Source organism: Arvicanthis niloticus, chromosome 6 (assembly GCF_011762505.2).
Source record: "Arvicanthis niloticus isolate mArvNil1 chromosome 6, mArvNil1.pat.X, whole genome shotgun sequence".
In the NCBI taxonomy this organism is placed as follows: domain Eukaryota; kingdom Metazoa; phylum Chordata; class Mammalia; order Rodentia; family Muridae; genus Arvicanthis; species Arvicanthis niloticus.
In genome coordinates, this window is record NC_047663.1 from 98103691 (window position 1) to 98121655 (window position 17965).

Below are 17965 nucleotides of genomic sequence, written 5' to 3' on the forward strand. Positions count from 1 at the left end.
GCCCGGAGTGTTCTGTGAGCCATTAGGGAATCTTCCCATCGTGCCTTGGGGCCCTGGGCTCAGAACAGACCCGGAAGTTCCGGGTTAAGTTCCGGGTAGAGTTCCGGGTGCCAACAAGTCTTCTGACTGGAGAAATGGCCACGCTCTGTCTCTTCGACATGGATGGGACCCTGACTGCCCCGCGGCAGGTAGGCGGCCCCCGGGAGGCTCGCGGTGATGGATCAGAGCCCTTGCTGCCCTAGACCGTGGTAACGACTGTTCGGGAACTAGGAGACGCGGGTCCTGAGCGGGGTTCTGAGAGGGGTGCGCAGGAAGAGGGGTCAAAAAAAGCCTTCCGAGTAGGAAACCTGTTCAAAGTCAGAAAGTTCGGGTCTGAATTTCTTTTAGGGCCCTCGGGACTGGTGACCTGGATTGAACTCCAGCCTCGGCCCTCTGACCTGCTGTTTCACCTCCCCAGTCCTGTCACCTTTGACTGTCAGGCAGGTTTTCAGCTGTCTGACCTTGAGCAAATCTTTTTTTCGGAGCCCTTGAAGCCACTTTAAATGGGGCATTGCCTGTTGCATGGGGTGTTTTGGTGAGGATCACTGAAATTCATGACAGTGCCTTGCCAGATCATACCTCAAAAGTGAGCTGCTTCCACCAGCCCGTGCAGTAATGGGGACCCAGGGAGTGCATCAAAGATCCAGTGGGACTTTCTTCCGCTAACGGATCTTGTTGTTATGCCCAAAGATAAGTTTCTGTGGGTTCGTCTCTCTGCCTACTATACACAAATTCGTGATTGAGCAGAAATCATTCAAACTTGAGACTGAGCTTAAATAGCTTGGGTGTCCCCACCTCTGCCCGACCCCTTTTTGATTTTGTGGACTGTGTTCCAGACGTCCATGTTAAGTGTGTGTAACCCTAGATATGTCAGTCATGCAGGATCCATGGCTGTGAAAGCCACAGATGACTTTTCTTCCGCAGTGCCTTGCATAGATGGCACCTTCCAGCACTATGAAAGCGGAACATGTCAGTTCTGGCCTGATGTCTCTGTGTCTTGCGTTGTGTCTCCAACAATATGAACTTACCATTTAGTTAGGGTAGGCGACCAAGAGCAGTTTCAGGAGACTGTGTTGTTGTGGGGTCTTGGTTCTCTCTGGTCAACAGTATCCCCCACCTGGAACTAAGTTTTTTGCTCTTTGTTTTTAATAACTCATGTCTTGTATTAGAAGACATTGTATACATACATATACCTTACAATGATTTTCAGAAAGCTTTAACTACATCCTTAATCGTAGTTAAATCACAGCCTTCCCTCTTTTCTACCCCATTCTACCTTTCAGAGCCAGAGTTTGATCTAGTGATGACATTCCACCACAAGTTCTCCGGAGTCCTTTCTGGGCTTCATTGCCCAACACACACTTATGAGTCAAGCCAATAGCTACATGGGCAGGTGGCATAGGGTTTTAATCCCTGCAGGGGGATTTGAGAGTTCAGGGCCAGCCTGGGCTATATAGAGAGTTTGAGGCAAACCTTTGGAACTTGTCTCAAAACAAAAGCCAATAGTAGTCTAGAGCTATGAATCAGAATTCATATTTTGTAAAGGGTCATATATTAAGTACTTTGTCTTTGCAGAACATATGGCCTATAGTAACTACTCAGCGTTAGTGCAAAAGCAGCCACAGACCATATATAAAGAATGACTATATTCTAATAAAACTTGATTACAGAGGCCATTGAGATGAGGTCACCCCTAAACCTTAGGACCTGAGTTCAATTCCTGGAATCCACATGATGGAAAGAGAGAACCAGCTCCAACAGGCTGTCTTCTGATCTCCCCTTGTACATTGTGGCATATGTATGTGCATATACATAATAAAAATAAAATTATTATAGAAACTGCTATTCAGTTGGCCCAGGAGCCATAGTGGCTTGTTTTCTTTGGTTGGTTGCTTGGTTTTTGGTTTTTCAAGACAGGGTTTCTTGGTATAGCCTTGCCTGTCCTTGAATTATCTCTGTAGACCAGGCTGGGAACTCATGGAGATCCACATGCCTCTGCCTCTGTCTCTGTCTCCTGAGTACTGGGAGTAAAGGCATATGCTGCCCTGCTATTATTATTCTAGCATAAGGAAATTGAAATGAAACTAGTAAGGCCCTGATGCCTCCGCCTCTCCAGCCCCTGTGGGTCAAGGTCCTGAGCTTCATCACACCATAACTGTCCTGATTGTCATTTCCTTTTCCTGTGCCAGGGTGGAGCCACTCCAGGTACTAGATAAGCTACTGGGAAAGTGCCTCTGTGTCTTGAAGTGTAAGATAACAAAGGAGCCAGGTGATCCGGAATGTGCTTTAAACATTTGGAACAATATGTTTTCAGTGATCACAAGCAATTGTAACAATAAAAGAAAACTAATTTAGAAGAGAAGTTTCCTATATGTTGGGTACTGCAATTACAATATTCTAGCAACAGATCTGTGTATCATCAGCCTTCCCTGCTTCCATCTGTGTGCATGGTCAAACATCACTAATCACTGTACAGTCTGGAAGAGGAAGAACAACTTATCTTTTGTTGTGGTGGTTGTAACAGGATATGACCTGTGGGTTCCGTGTGATTAGCATGGACTCAGAGGTTTGCACATTTCCCTGTCTGTATAGAAGTCTGTCTTCCTGGGTGCTTTCTTCCCTAAACAATAAAACTTGAGATAAGCTTTAGAACAAAAGAGGACATAAAGCTTCATGAATCATTTTCCAACTCTGGCATCCTAAACAATCTCACAGAGAGATCATTGAAAAAAATAGTGAGCAGAGTCCCTGTCACTTCCTGTTTCCTCTTGCTGAGTGACTTTAAACCAGGGCCATTGAGCTATTTCACCTCTTTGTATCTCAGCATGAAGGTCAAGGACACTGTCCTTAACACACACACATACACACACACACGTTTATTTATTGGTTGTGGAGATCGAGCCCATCACCACGAACAAGCTATGTAAGCACTCTCCTACTAAGCTATACCCCAGACAAGAGAGTCAGTATGTTGAAGTTTGCAAACCACATAGTTTCTGTCGTAGCTACTTAACTCTCTCTGGGACAGAAGCCACCAGAAACACCTACATGGACAGTGCTCTGCTCCAGTAACACTTATGGTTATTGGGCTAATGGCACACCGACCTGTTTGACGCCTCCTAGAATCCACAACTGTCACCACCTCCCAAATACTTTCCATAATCCTTTTTCTTGCACCTCAATTCCATCTTTCAGGTTATTTTGTTATTTTATAGCTCTCATCACAAGGATTGGTTACTTGTCTGTTTCACTTTTGAAATCAGCTGGTAAGCATAGGCATCAAGGGTATTTTCACAGCCTCTTCACCTTGGCGATATTTAAGCTGAAAAAAAGTTACAGAAGGAGCTCAGGTGTTGGGAGGTGGGCACACAGTTAAGGAAATTGTACTATGAATTCATAGAAGATTCAGCAGGGTGTGTCATGCTGGCTGACCACGGTGCCGTGTGGCTCATCAGTGTGCAAAGGCCTAGGACAGAGTGAGTTGCCTTTCTGCTGAAGGCCAGAGTGCTTTGCTGTGGTTAGAATTCCATTTCTTTAATTTCAATATCTTCCCTATCTACCATTCTGATGTAGCAAACCACTTGGGAATTTCGTGGCTCAGAGTTAACTAGCAAAGTTCTAGATACAGAGGCCCTAGACGGTTGCTGCTTACTGGCTTGCTCCACACTTTGCCTGCTTTCTTATAGAACCTACAACCACCAGCCCAGGGATGGCACCACACACAAAGAGCTAGGCCCTCTCCTGTCAATCACTAATTAAGAAAATGCTCTACAGACTGGCCCACAGCCCGATCTTATGGAGGCGTTTTCTCAGTCAAGGTTTCTTCCTCTCAGATGACTGATTATGGTTTGTGTCTAGTTGACATAAATCTAGCCAGCACAGACTCCTATTAGTTTGTTTGTCTGTCTGTTAAAAGACACTTTTAGAAAATCTAAGTGGGTCTTGACCAGCCCCCATTTCCCAAGTGCTGGAATTACAAGCTTGTGACACTACCCCCACGTCTGACATATTGAGTCATATACATGTAATGCAAAACACCTTTAAAGAACAAAAGACTGGGGTGGGGAGGGCTGGAGAGATGGTGCTGTGGTTAAAAGCACTGGCTGCTCTTCCAGAGGACCCAGCATCCACAAAGTGGGTACAACCACCTGTAACTCTGGTTCCAGATGAACCACTTCTGCCCTTAGGCACTGCACATGTTTGGTACACAGACATATTCAAAGAAAGCCAACAGACAAGAATAAGCTAGATCTATGTATTATCCTAAAAAGGCCGCCACAACATAGAATAAAAAGTCATTAAACAGGACAGAGAGTAACCCCACAACCATCTCATGTGAGAATAGAGGGATAACAGATTGATAGGTACCTGGAACAAATGACTGTGGTACTGCTACACCTGCAGTACTGGCTTTTTGTAGGCCAGGATGGGGGTATTCTTGAGCCGGAAGTTCAAGGTTAGCCCAGACAGCTAACACAACCCAAACTCAAAACAAAACTAACACAAAAGGGGGGGGGGGGGACAAAAAAGGTTAATAGCCCCAAATAATACCTAACTATTTAAATTTTTCTACAGGCCTAGTAATAGTGCTGGGCTTGTGTAAGGTGAATTAATTTGCTGACTCAGGGTAAGTGGAATTAGTTTGCAGTTTTCATTTGATTATGTGACTCAAAATCACCCTGTTTTCCTTCCTGACATAGAAAATTACAAAAGAAATGGATGACTTTCTACAAAAATTGAGGCAGAAGACCAAAATTGGAGTGGTAGGTGGGTCAGATTTTGAGAAACTGCAAGAGCAACTGGGAAATGATGGTAAGTGCTAACTACACCCTGGCCCGCTATTAATACTGAAGATCCTGAGACCTGCCGACAGGCGTCCCTGAAATAACAAGCCACCATCACCTGTGTAGCACACTTTCTGCCTTCTCTGGGAAAACATTTTCTTTGCCCTCATTTGGTGTTTGCTTCGGTCATATAAAGTAAGTTCTGTGGCAAACCCTTCCCTCAGTTGTACAGATAGACTCACCCTGCAGGGCGCGCATGCCTGTGTCTGCGCTTGCAGACCTCTTCTCCCTCAGGACTTGCTTGTCACTTCTCTTGCTTGTCTCTTCAGCCCAGGCCCCACCTCCTGGCTGTCCCCCCACTCAGATAAGGAGATACTTCTGACCTCAGTACCCTGTCCCTGTTGCTCTGACCCAGGGTATTCCAAGGTTCCCTAGTCATGAGAGGCACTAGGTTCCCATAGCACCAGTCTCCTCACATAGGACTGGCACGCTAGAGAACCTTTGTGATAGGGTCTCAGTCTGTAGCCCAGGCTGGGCTCAAACTACTGTCTCTACTTCCTGGGTGCTGGAGTGACAGGCATCAGCCACCACACCCAGCTGGAGAGTCTTCTGGCTTCTTTCCTGGAGATGGTGAAACAGTGGGTCTCTTATTTAGCAAGTATCCCTCCAAAATTCTGGTGCGTGACCCTGCTTGTAGAGCACTATCTTAAAGACTAAACTTAAGTCTTTGTTTCAGACTGTTATTTGTCTCTATTTTCCCAGGACTTCTAGGGTAGCTAGCCTGTGAGAAGCAGTGAGCAGAGAGATTAGTGAAGAGAGTTTTTCACTGCCTGTTGTAGTGTGGAATGCTCTCTGTGAACCAGGCACTTGGGTAGCTGAGACAAGGGAGTCTCGGGTTTGATCAGATGGGAGTACAGAGTGAAATCCTGTCTTTAGAAAGCAAAACAGCCAAGGCTTAGCAGTTCACAGCACTGCTGCTCTTATGGAGGACCCACATGGCAGCTCACAACTATCTATAATTCCAGTCCCATAGGGTGCACATACATACATAACCACTTATACACATAGAATACTTTTTTTTCTTAAAAAACTGTCATGAATTTAAGACAGACAAGAACCTCACTGTTGTCCTAGAGTCAGGTTAGTACTAAGAACATACTAGACAGGGTAGTTCATTGTAGCAGGTCCAGGGCCATCTCTGGCCTCTCCACTAGGTGCCAGTAGAGTGCACGCACACACTCAGCCAGTTTAACAACCCAGGCTGTCCCCAGACATTGCCAGCTGTGTCCTGGGGATCACGTTGCCATGGTTGGGAAGTCAGCATGTCTTAACTGAAAGTGCAAGTCTGTGAGTCAGATCAGATCACTGGGAAGTGTGTCTCTGCATCTGCAGGACTCATGCCACTTCATCTTCCTCGAAGGTGCTCTCTTTAGAAACACTAACAGCAACATTAAGAGGCATATTCAGCCCAAGAAATCCTGTCACGGGTGTTTGCCATTCCTGTCTCCAGTGCATTTAACAACATGCTCTGAGGGGTTTTATATCACTGTGGCAGGGCTGTGTTTCAGAGAAGATATAACGAGAGTTAAAATACTCATATACTAGAAGCTAGTTGAGAACTCACCTTGCATCAGCCTCATTAGGTGTAGTGGACATACCTGTCATCTTAGGACTCAGGGGTCTTGCTGTGAGCTGGAGGTCATACTGGACTACATAATGAGTTCAAGGCCAGCATGAGCTTCACGAGGGCCTGTCTCAGAAACAAACAAGCAGTCACTGTAACCCGTGCCTTTAAACCCAGCACTTGGGAAGCTGTAGCAGGCAGATCTTTTGTTTTCGAGTCTAAATGAGTTTAAGAATCACCTTTTAAAACAGCTTTTTAAGTTTTTATTTTTTATAAAAAAATTATTTGGGGATTTAGGAGATTACTCAGTGGGTAAAGGCAATTAACAACACAAGTCCTCTGAACCCATATAGAAGGAAAGAACCAACCCCCACAAGTTGTCTTCTGACCTACCCTCACCCCACACCATGGTGTGTAGGTGCCAAATGCACAAGTACACACAAAATGATGTAAATGTGCTTGTTTCTTGTTTGTTTCTCTGTGTACCCAAGGCTGGCCTCCAACTCAGAGATTCATCTGCCTTTGCCTCTCTTGAGCACTGGGATTAAAAGCATGCCCCACCATAGCCTGGCCATAATATATAAATATTTTTAAAAGAAAACCAAGGCTGGGGGTTGGGGATTTAGCTCAGTGGTGGAGTGCTTGCTAGGCAAGCACAAGGCCCTAGGTTTGGTCCTCAGCTCTGAAAAAAGAAAAGAAAACCGAGCCTGGCAGCTGTGGTCTGGAAAGTCTGACAGCTGAGTGTGGCCGTGTCCTGTCCACTTGTCTCCTGTGCTGATTCATGGCAGCTGGAAGCAGGATGGGCCAGCATCTTACCTTACAGGCTGGAGGCAGGGTCCATCTGCAGCTCACTTATCCTCCCTCGGGCTCACGGTCAAGGCTGCTGCACTCCCCAGCCTCATGACGAGAAGGGCTGGCACGGCCCACAGGTGCTTAGCCGGGTCTTTGGTGGTGGGTGTTGAGGAAGGAAGAGAAAGGCAGGTTTCTATTCAACACACCCTCAGTTTTATCTTGTTTTGGTTGTAGTGGTTGAGAAATACGATTATGTGTTTCCAGAGAATGGCTTGGTAGCGTACAAAGATGGGAAGCTATTGTGTAAACAGGTAAGTTTTTAAGTCTGCAGCCCATTCTGGATCACTACTAATATGTCATAAGTAAGCCAACACTTCTGGGACAGCCAGTCATCCTAGGTACCTGGGCTAGAAAGTGAGTTCAAAACCAACCTGGGCAGCTTAGTGAGAGTCCACATTTATAAAGAATAAAGTAAAGGGAGCATAGAAGACCACATTGTGTGAGATAAACATTGATTGCCTCTGGGCACGTGCTGGGAGCTCAGGGCTGGAGGGAGGGAATCGTCATACTGTGTTCTTTGTTAAGTTTGAATTTTATCTATGCAGCTGTTGCTTGTTTCCGATAGTGACTGCATCTTTCTAATGGCCTTTTAAAGCTGCTTGAGTCCAGTGATTCTCTTACAATAGCCAAAGCTAGAGCAGGCCACTCACCCGGGGCTGTGAAAGAGAAGCTGTAGTTAATACTAGAGAGAGCTCTCTGGCCCTTCCGGGAAGCATGTGAAAGAGAAGGACCCCGGATCCCTGAGTGCTGAAGCAGAAGCAGCCTCTGACTGAGGCGCTGTTACCTGATGTTTCTCACCAGCAGAAAAGAGGAGGAGGTGAAAGGACAGCAGGGTGTGTCACTGTCCCTGCTGGGCCAGCCCGCAGCTTCTGCAGTGTTAGCAGGATAGCTGCATGTGCCATGAAGCTGTTGTAAAGTACTTCCTGTTATATGAAATAACTCATGCTCTGTTTGCCTAGAATATCCAGGGTCATCTGGGAGAGGATGTGATCCAAGACCTGATCAACTACTGTCTGAGCTACATCGCAAACATTAAACTCCCTAAGAAAAGGTTTGTTCTCCTAACAAAGAGGCTCTTCCAGAATGTGGAGCTGCTAGGTGGAGAGTGGTAGTGAAAGCTGTCAAGTGTACACACAAATATACATTACATGCACAACGTACATACACACATGCACACATACATTACACACACGTGTAAACAACACATACACACATAATTTTTAAAAAGCATCAGAAGCTTACAGTCTGAAAGTCTAAAGCTAGATGTCTCACAAACCAAATGTGTTTGGCCTGCAGTGCTTGAAGAAAGTCCATGTTATAAGGGCTGAAGGGTTGGCACAGTAAGGAAGAGTGCTTGCTGTGCAAGCATGGAGAGCTGAGTTCAAATCCCCAGGCCTCGAATAAGAAGTTAGCTTTGGTCACATGTACACCTACAGTCTAGGTACTGTGGAGGACAGAGACAGGACCACTGGAACTTGCTGGCCCTCCATCTAGCCAGGTTCGTGAGAAAACCTTGCCTCAAGGGGCATAAGCAGAGACTGACAGAACAGGACACCCCAGGACAGATGTCCTTTGACCTACATACATGCCTATCCTACCTGCTCCTCACAAAATATATACTTTTTAAATTATTTTAAGTCTAAAACTAAAGACATAATTTTTTAAAAAAAAAAGTATCTAGCCGTCTTCCCTGGAATAACTGAAACAGTGTTGGTCTGCCTTATTTTCTGTGATCACAGCAGGCCTGAATGAGCCGTCTGCCTCTGAATAAATCAAGTTTCCTGAGTCATTAGTGAGGCTCCATGGACCATAATCTCAGAACCTATCAGTGTCTTCTCTTCATGACATCAGTCTGTTTAAGGCTCACTAGCAAACCAGATGCCCCGGAAGCAGATGTGAGACTCTAGGGAGCAAGTGCCCTTGAACTGGGCTCCTTCCCAGCCCTTTGTTACTGTCAGATGCTCCTAAGCAGGTGTGGCAGAAACTGAGGCATGTGCAGTGATTATCTTAGTAACACGCCCTGTTTACCCAGAATATACAAAATGTCATTTTAGCAAATAGTCCATGTAAAATATTATGACTAGTGAGACATGGTGCCTCAAGCTGTAACCCCAACACTTGGGAGGTAGAGGAAGGAGGACCAGGGCCTCCAGATCACCCATCATTAGCTACATGGCAAGTTCAAGGACAGCCTGGGTCACATAAGACCTTGTCTAAAAAGTGGGGTGTGGGGTATTCCTCCCTCTGGTCCCCCCCACTCTTGGGAGTTCTTTCTTTCATTTCCTTACTTCATCTCCATTTGTGTTGCTCAAAAAAGAAATAGGGCTGGTATCTTAGTTTGGATTTCTAGTGCTATGAAGAAACACCATGGCTGCAGCAACTCTTATAAAGGAAAACATTGATTGGGGCTGCCTTGTAGTTCAGAGGTTTGTTCCATTACCATCATGGTGCTGGAGAAGTAGCTGAGAGTTCTACATCTGGGTCCACAGGCAGCAGGAAGAGGTGGTGAGACTGGGCCTGGCTTGAGCTGCAGAAACCTCCAAGCCCACCACCTATGACATACTTCTCTAACAAGGCCACATCTCCAATAATGCCACTCCCTGGTGACTAAGCATATAAACACATGAGTCTGTGGGGCCATTTCTATTCTACCAGAGCTGAGGAGATAGTGCAGTCAATAAAATGTTTTCTGTTCAAGACTGAGGACCTGAGTTTGGTCCCTAGCACCCTCAAAAAAGCTGGATCTGGTAATGCCTGCTGGTAGCCAGTGCTGAGGAGGCAGAAAACAGGTGGATCTCTGGGGCCTGCTGATCAGGCCCTGTAGCTGAATAGGTAAGGTCCAGATTCAATGAGAGACCTTGTCTTAAAAATAAAGAGGTGAACAACCCATGAAGACACCCATGGTGGACCTCTGGCTTCCAGTGTACATTCACACATTTATATGCATACATATCTATACACACATTAAAGATCTGAGTGATAATTCTATTTCTTTTCCATGCTAAGTCTCCATCCAGTTCAATTAGATGACCACATTTTAAGTCTGTAGCACTATATGGCTCAAAGCTTCTAGGATGCATAGCCTATGAGAAAGCTGGGTCACATGCTCATGCTGTCTAGAATGTAATGCTGCCCAAGTAAATAAGGTGTTTTTGCATTTGGGGGCACCCCTTGTCCCATTCTCTCCCCAGGGGAACTTTCATCGAATTCCGAAATGGCATGTTGAATGTGTCCCCCATTGGAAGAAGCTGCACCCAAGAAGAACGAATTGAATTCTATGAACTGGACAAAGTAAGTTCTCAGATGTGTGTGGGGAACATGGCCAACTTTGAGAAACCATATAGCCCATGGCCAGTCTTTATAAAGTGCTTCTACTCTGCGATGCAATGGACAGTTGCTGTCTTTTTGTTTCTCTCAGAAAGAACATATACGACAAAAATTCGTAGCAGACCTGAGGAAGGAATTCGCAGGGAAAGGCCTCACATTCTCCATAGGTATGGCGCATACCCCAGCAGGCTTTGGTCCCTGTACTCCTAGAGCATGTCAGGGCTACTGACATGCTTAGGGTTGTGGTTACTACTAGGGAAACTAAGGTTCTCTTATGGGGTTCTTAGTCTCACTAATAAAAGATGTTAGAAAAAGACTCAAGAAGGAATCATGAACAATTTTATTAGTTTAAGAGAAAAACAATACAGGTTAAGTGAAAATCCCAGTAGCCACCAGGAGGTGGGGAAGCCATGCTTTCAGAGTTAGATATGGAGAAAAAGTAGACATGTTACTAAGAAAGGGAAGAGCACCCAAGAGTCAAGTGGCTGGTCAGCTGGGGAGTCCCACATGCATCCAGCCTGGCAGGGCATGGTCTTTTATAGCCCTCCCTCTTTTGTAATAGGTGGGCTTTGTTTTGATTGGGCTTTGTTCACAAGGTGGTTTTTTTTTTTTTTGTTTTTTTTTTTTTTTTATGCCAGAATAAGGAAGAGCTTCCAGGCTTCCTCTGCAAACTGGCTTCTTTCACTTGTCAATCTCTCTTTTTTAAAATTTTATTTATTTTGAGTGTTTTGCCTATATGTATGTGTGAGGACCATGTGCATGCCCAGTGTCCAAGGGGGCCAGAAAAGGATGTGGGATGCCCAAGAACCACTGTAACCACTGTGTGGGTGATGGCCAAGCCCTGATCCTCAACAAGAGCAGCCAGTGCTTTTAACCCTGAGCCATCTCTCCAGTCCGTCTGTTAGTCTTAATGTAGATTCCTTTACTTTCTACTCTACTGCCCCAGTTCACAAGCAGCCTGTGTACTGCAGACAAGCAGGAAACTGTCCTTGCAAAGGAACCACGTGTCATACACAACCAGGGAGATTTTCAAATATTCCTGAACGATGAGTGGATGTTTTTCTGATAGCTTTGAGATTTTTTTTTTCAGGGTTTTTGTTAGTTTGGTTGGGTGGGTTTTTTTTTGTTTTTTTTTTTGTTTTTTTTTTTTTTTGCTATGAAAACCACCCACACAGCAGCTAAAGAGCTTGCTCAGCAGTTAAGAGCACTGGCTGCTCTTCCAGAGGACCTATGTTCAATTCCCAGGGCCATTATGACAGCCCACAACCATCTGTAACTCCAGTTCCAGGGTTTCCACTGACGAAGCTTCCTTGGCACCAGACATACATTGGTACACGGACATACATGCAGGCAAACCACCCATGCACATGAAAGAGAGAGGTGGGGGAGGGAGGGAGGAGGGGAGGGGAGGGGAGGGGAGGGGAGGGGAGGGGAGGGGAGGGGAGAGGAGAGGAGAGGAGAGGAGAGGAGAGGAGAGGAGAGGAGAGGAGAGGAGAGGAAAAAATTAGAGGGTAACTACCTATAAATTATCTTGCATATGACAGACCTGTTGCCTATAGGATGGGTTCATTCATCTTTTGACATTTTTCACCGATAGTGGTTTGGTTTAGTTAGGTTTGCTTTGTTTTGTTTTGTTTTGTTTTGTTTTTAAAATTTTTCACTGTGTAGCCCAGGCTTGCCTGGAATTCACATGAAGTCCAGACTGACCTTGTACTCATCATAATCCTCCTGTCTCAGCTTTGTGAATGCTGTGATGTTAGGTATGAACTGCTATGCCTGACTCAGGGTATTAAAGTGCTAGACAGGCCCGCTGGGTTAGGGGAAGCCATGATGAGGTTTTATGTAAGCCTCTTCCTTGGGAGAGCATCAAGAGAGACGGCTGCTGTTAGAGCCAGGTGGACTAATGCTGGGAAAGCAGCACGGACCTGTCCAGAGAGTTGCAGTAAGTGCTGAACAGGATATGAAAAAGAAAAGCAAGCTCCACTGTTTTCCAAGAGGTGTTAGTCTGCCTCCTCTCGCCTGAGGCTGTGCTGGGGTTGGTGCTAGGCAAGCCCTCTACCACTGAGCCGCACCCCCAGCCCTGCTTAGCCATGTCTCCTCCCCATCCTGCAGGTGGCCAAATCAGCTTTGATGTCTTTCCTGAAGGATGGGACAAGCGGTATTGCCTGAGACACCTGGAACATGATGGTTATAAGACCATTTATTTCTTCGGAGACAAGACTATGCCTGTGAGTAGGAAGGCCTTCTGTGCTGTTTTGCCATCTCACACCCTACCTGATGGCCCTTCTAGCCTCCACCCCTCAGAGCTCTGAGGGCCTGTCCGTGGGAGTGAGGACTGCAGATGGTTGTCAGTGCCTTTTGAATTAAGTACCTGCACCACTGTTGCTTTATGATCCTGCGTTCACAGTAAATCACACACCAGGGTCACAAACATGGGAAGATGGGGAATTACCTGAGTCTGATGCACACTGTTGGTCGACGACAACTGAAGTGAGCATCTGCCTAGAGTGTCACCAGGGAGTGCTGCAGACCGGGAGGGAGAGCTTGCAGAAAGCCCAGTCAGCATAGATGAGGTCTGAGCTGGAGACTAGTGGGGCCCCAAAGGAAAGGCCAGAGCCAGAGGGGGTCCAATGAAGCCACTTTGGCAGCACTCTGAGGCTCTCCCTACACAAGTACTTACTACCACCAGCCAAGGAGTAAGATGGACTTCAGAACCAGCTTCTCACTGCCTGGGCCTGGGCTTGGGTCTCTGGTTGTGTTTGTCAGCTTCTCACCTTGCACTGCCCATGTCACCTTGCTGTAGGATCCTGGTTCAGGCATGGTGGCCATTCTGAACCCAGTAGGGCATCCATCATAAATGTTCCAGCTATGGAGCTCTGGTCCCTTTGATGGCTGCTCACCCTGTCAAGATCAGCCCTGTCCAAGGTCAGCCTCCAGCAGGGTCCTGGTGACAGTGGATTATATTACTTAGTGTGACATCCTCCAGATTCATGCTTACAACAATAAGAATTTCCTTTCTTAAGGCTAGATAATCCTGCACTGTATGGGTACACAGTTTACTTAATCCGTCCGTTGGCAGACTTGTAAATTCTATTCTCTCAGTCACTGTAAGTAATGCCTTTGTGAATGCGAGCCTGTGGCTCATTGTGTTTGGTTTTCATCTGTGAGCTGACATGGCAAACCCCTCAGAAAACACAGGAAGCAGCCTCTGGACATTGTCTTGGGCAATAGAAGGCAAATAAACAAGCAGGCCTGGACCAGGCAAGGAGACCACAGCGGGAGAAGGCAGCCTGTGACCGGGCGGTGGTGCTTACTCTCAGTCTCAGCACTTGGGAGGCAGAGGCAGGCAGATCTCTGTTTAAGGCCAGCTTGGTCCACACAGTGAGTGCCAGGTCAGCCAGGGCTATACAGAAAGACCCTGTCTCAAAAAGTCAAAACAAAAACCCAAAAAGACAGCCTGCTGCTGGGCTCACTCAGACTGCTGCCTACTTTGTAGTCTCTACCCTGCCTTCTTTCTTCCTGTCTGCTCTGATACTGTCACTGGGCCATTTCAGTTTCATTAAAGTCACATGACGGACTAGGGAGGCTGAAGCAGAGGTCTTAAATTTGAGGCCAGCCTGGCTATGTAGCCTAACTTCGTCAAGATGGTGCTGGTGCTGCTGCTGCTGATAGAATAAGCTCAACGCTGGGGAGATGGTTTATGGTCACAGAGTTGCCACACAATCTCAACCTTTTCAGATCCTCAGCACCCATGTAAAAAGCCTGTCATAGTGGTGTTTATAATCCAAGCACTGGGGAGGCAGAGACAAGTAGATCATAGGACTCTCTGGCCAGCTAATTTTGCTGGTTCGGTGAAAGACCCTGTCTCAACAAGATGGAGACCAACTGAGAAAGACACCCAGTCAACCTCTGCCTGGACAGGCATAAACACATATACCACACAATTGAATAACTCAATTCCGTTCCCTCTAGTACTGGCCACACTTCAAGAACTCAGTTATTCTATGTGGCCAGTGGCTGTGGGCAGACTGAGCAGCCATGTTCATTGTCACAGGGTGTAAGCAGCCCCACTCCAGGCTGCCTACCCACCAACACTCCTGTGACTTGCAGAAGAAACGTGAGCACAAAGACAAATTGATAGCTAGGAGATACTGTCACTTACTGTGCTTTTCACTAGAAAAATAAGCCTTAGACAGATCTTCACAAAGGCGGCCGATGACTTTCACAAGCATAATTACCTTTTCTGAGCTCGACTGCAGTTCACAAGAAGGTTAGACAACTTGCTCACAGCAACTAAAATGTCATCCTTTTCTTGGAAACCATGGGAAGGTTAACTGAAAAACCTCGCTAAGCTAGGACTGTCAGGGTTGCAGCGGCCATGGACCAGGACAGAGCCGTAGCCTACTGCTTCTGTTGTGTTTCTCTGCAGGGTGGTAATGACCATGAGATCTTCACAGACCCCAGAACTGTGGGCTACACAGTGACGGCACCCGAAGACACAAGCAGGATCTGTGAGGAGCTCTTCCCTTAACACCAGACAACAACACTGAAAGGTCACTAAGGGTCAGGGGTCACTTAGGGTCAGAGTGGAAGTCCCTCTACACATACACATGGCCCCAGACTCCAGCCAAGCTGTTCTTAATGGGTCCAATCACACAGGGGCTAGAGGTCAGCTCACTGGGCTTGCCAATAGGCCACACCTTCATCCAGAACCAGCAGCAGCCCCAAGAGAAAGAATTTATCAGAAATGGCTGTGGCTGGGAATCTGCTCAGGAACTGAGGCAGGAGCATTGCCACAAGTTTGAAGCCAGCCCGAAGTGCAGAATGAGACCATGTCTCAAACAAACCAAACAAATGGTGGCTCTGGGTTGGGGTATAGCCTGTAGGACACTTGCCTAGCATGGATCCCAGCCTACAACTTAGGGACCTCAGAGACAGAAGTAACTTGTGCCAGTCCCTTCTCCCCACCCATGGTCTACGAGCTAGCTGATAGGATACATGCTGCTCTTTGAAAATTTCCCATCATATGATAGGAAAAGACAAGAATGTACCTGGGTCCCTTATCCTTTGGGGAACTTAAGGTGTAGGTTCTGGTGGTTGTGGTGGGTTTGGGGTGGGGGGATTTGATTTTGAAACATGGTCTCACTATGTAGCTGTGGCTGCCCCAGAACCTGCTGTGTAGACCAGGTGGACCTTGAGTTCAGGTCTTCCTGCCTCTGCCTTACAAACGCAGATTACATGCACCAACACCTGCTAAGGGTTAATGAAAACCTGCACCTGTCAGTGTTCAGACCCATATCTTACCACCAAACAGGGGCATCGGATGATGAAAAGGAGTCAAGCCATCCAGAGTTACCCATCTGGGATAGAACTGAAGACTTCTGTGATATGCTCCCAGTCTGCAGTCTGTGGTGGAGGCTGGGGCATGAAGCCACTGTTCTGCCAAAGGGTTACTGTTTTCAAGCCAGCTTCCTGTGAGCGGCAGACCACAGTGTGGCCTGCCCGAGCGATAGCTGACCAAGTAACAGCTGATCCCACAGTTTGTACCTCCATTGGCCTGGTCATCTCTGTTTGCTACATCTTAAAGCCAGACTGTTCTCCTGTCACCAGCAGGAGGGGAGGACAGAGGACCCAGCAAAGCAGAACCTCGTCCGCGGTCCTCTTTAACCCCCAAGCTGACCAACCCAGGTAACAGACCCAGTCCTGAGGCATCAGAGACAACTTGGTGGCCACAGCAGCAGGAGCATGCTCTCTAGCCTCTTCTTGGAGGGTGCACATGCCTCCTCCAGAACCTCAGGGACAGCCTTCCAAGAACACTTCCCAGGCAGCTTTCCAGTGCCTAGTAAACGGTTCTGCAGCCTGCTTCCTCCTCAGGAGCTTCTGCTGCCTGCCCTTTCCTGCCACCAGACACCACGTGTTTCCACTGCCCTACCCTTGGCTGCCCACACTGGCACCTGCTGCTGGCCCATTCACCTCTGTCCACCCCACAGGAGTGTGCCAGGACCTTACCCTGTGGCATCCTTGGACTTTATGAAACACACTGAAGGGACAGCACCGTTCCTTGCTTCTCAGTCTGATCACTTTAACCCTCATGTCAAATGGGTATCTACCCCAGGTTTGTAGAGAACTTGGGTTCCCAGAGCTTCTTTCCCTGCTCCACTCTAGTGATGTTGGAGCCCCTAGCTGTCCTGGCTGTAGCAGTTCGCAGCCAGCCCAGAGGCTGTGTTCTACCTGCAGGTCCAGTGCCTCCTACAGTGGCTGTCACAGACCCCCTCTCCCACTGTCTTCATTCAGTTCTCCCACCTAATAAAGGGACTCTGCTCTCCAGGCATTGCATGATTGTGGCCAAGTCATACATGTGTGGCCCTGCTGGTGGGACAGGTGTGGCTGCCCAGGTCCATGGCCTACTGCTGGACAGCTGTGGCTCAAGGCGAGCTCTGGCCTCTGTCAAGAGTGCAGTACTACCAAGTAGGATTGCAAAGGACTTAGGAAAAAAAAAAAAAAAAAAAAAAAAACAGAATGTTGGGTAAGGATTGCATCACAAAAAGCAAGCAAAGGTTGTACCTAAGCATCCCAGGGTGAGAGGGTGTCTGTCACCAGTCCTGCACTAGCTGCCCATCCAGGACTCAAGATCACCAACTTTTAGGAAGCCCCAAGAAAGTCTAACAGGAAATTTAACATGTTTGGTTCCCATGTAGAGGCTGTGTGTGACCATAGGTGTCCCCAACCATGTTGGTGGGAAGACAGAGGTAACTGAGGAGCAAAGTCATTATGTTAGCTCCTAGGCAGTCTGGGCACGCACAGCACTGAGTCACTTTCCTCTTCCTTCCCCGAGGCTGGGCACACCTACCATCACACCAGTCAACTGGGAGAAACCCAGGGCTGATTTAATGGAATCATCTCATCTTGTTTGGCCTTTCCCTGAACAGGCCTGATGGGCTGGTTATTTTCCCAACCACCGGGAGACTCACAGGTGCATCAAAAGCCCCATCCTTTGGTAAAGCCACCCCACCCTGGGCTGCATTACCCTATCAGCAACCTGCCACTCCTCTGCTCTAAGACAGCTGTTCTGAGCCACAGGACCTATATGAGGGGCAGCCTTCTCTCATTCCCCCATATGGTCCCTGGAGAGCCTCAAGGCCCCTTTCAAACATCTGCAACAAAGACCCTTCTCACATTTACCTCCATCCCATGTGCCACCACAGGACACTTGTCTGCAGTCCACATTAACAGACTGTTCCAGAGCCCAGTTCTCCTGTGTTGGATAATGAAGGGACCTTCTCATCTGTCATAAGCACACTGCAGAGAATGTCTGCCATGTGCTTGGCAGTCACCCTGA

The 17965-nt window shown here is 47.3% G+C and overlaps 1 protein-coding gene across 2 annotated transcripts; it reads left to right on the plus strand.

Moving 5' to 3' along the window:
- Positions 1 to 53: 53 nt before the first annotated feature.
- On the plus strand, positions 54 to 16953 carry Pmm2 (phosphomannomutase 2). Of its 2 annotated transcripts, none has more exons than XM_076937399.1 (9): positions 54 to 248; positions 4740 to 4851; positions 7474 to 7550; positions 8259 to 8350; positions 10491 to 10590; positions 10718 to 10793; positions 12739 to 12854; positions 15056 to 15179; positions 15941 to 16953. In XM_076937399.1, exons 2-8 carry the CDS (start codon positions 4755 to 4757, stop codon positions 15155 to 15157), a joined length of 660 nt encoding a protein of 219 aa, XP_076793514.1. In that variant the 5' UTR covers positions 54 to 248; positions 4740 to 4754; the 3' UTR covers positions 15158 to 15179; positions 15941 to 16953. The 2 variants fall into 2 exon arrangements, with proteins under 2 accessions (XP_076793514.1, XP_034361369.1); XM_034505478.2 differs by having other exon boundaries at positions 54 to 188.
- The last annotated feature ends 1012 nt before the right edge of the window (positions 16954 to 17965 follow it).

What these genes read in the sequence shown, in the direction of transcription:
- Pmm2 (XM_034505478.2), top strand. Translation starts at nt 135, where the DNA reads ATGGCCACGCTCTGTCTCTTCGACATGGATGGGACCCTGACTGCCCCG. An exon ending in AGAGCAACTGGGAAATGATG is followed by an intron (nt 4,852 to 7,473) that starts GTAAGTGCTAAC and finishes TTTTGGTTGTAG; the next exon opens with TGGTTGAGAAATACGATTAT. An exon ending in AGGCCTCACATTCTCCATAG is followed by an intron (nt 10,794 to 12,738) that starts GTATGGCGCATA and finishes CCCATCCTGCAG; the next exon opens with GTGGCCAAATCAGCTTTGAT.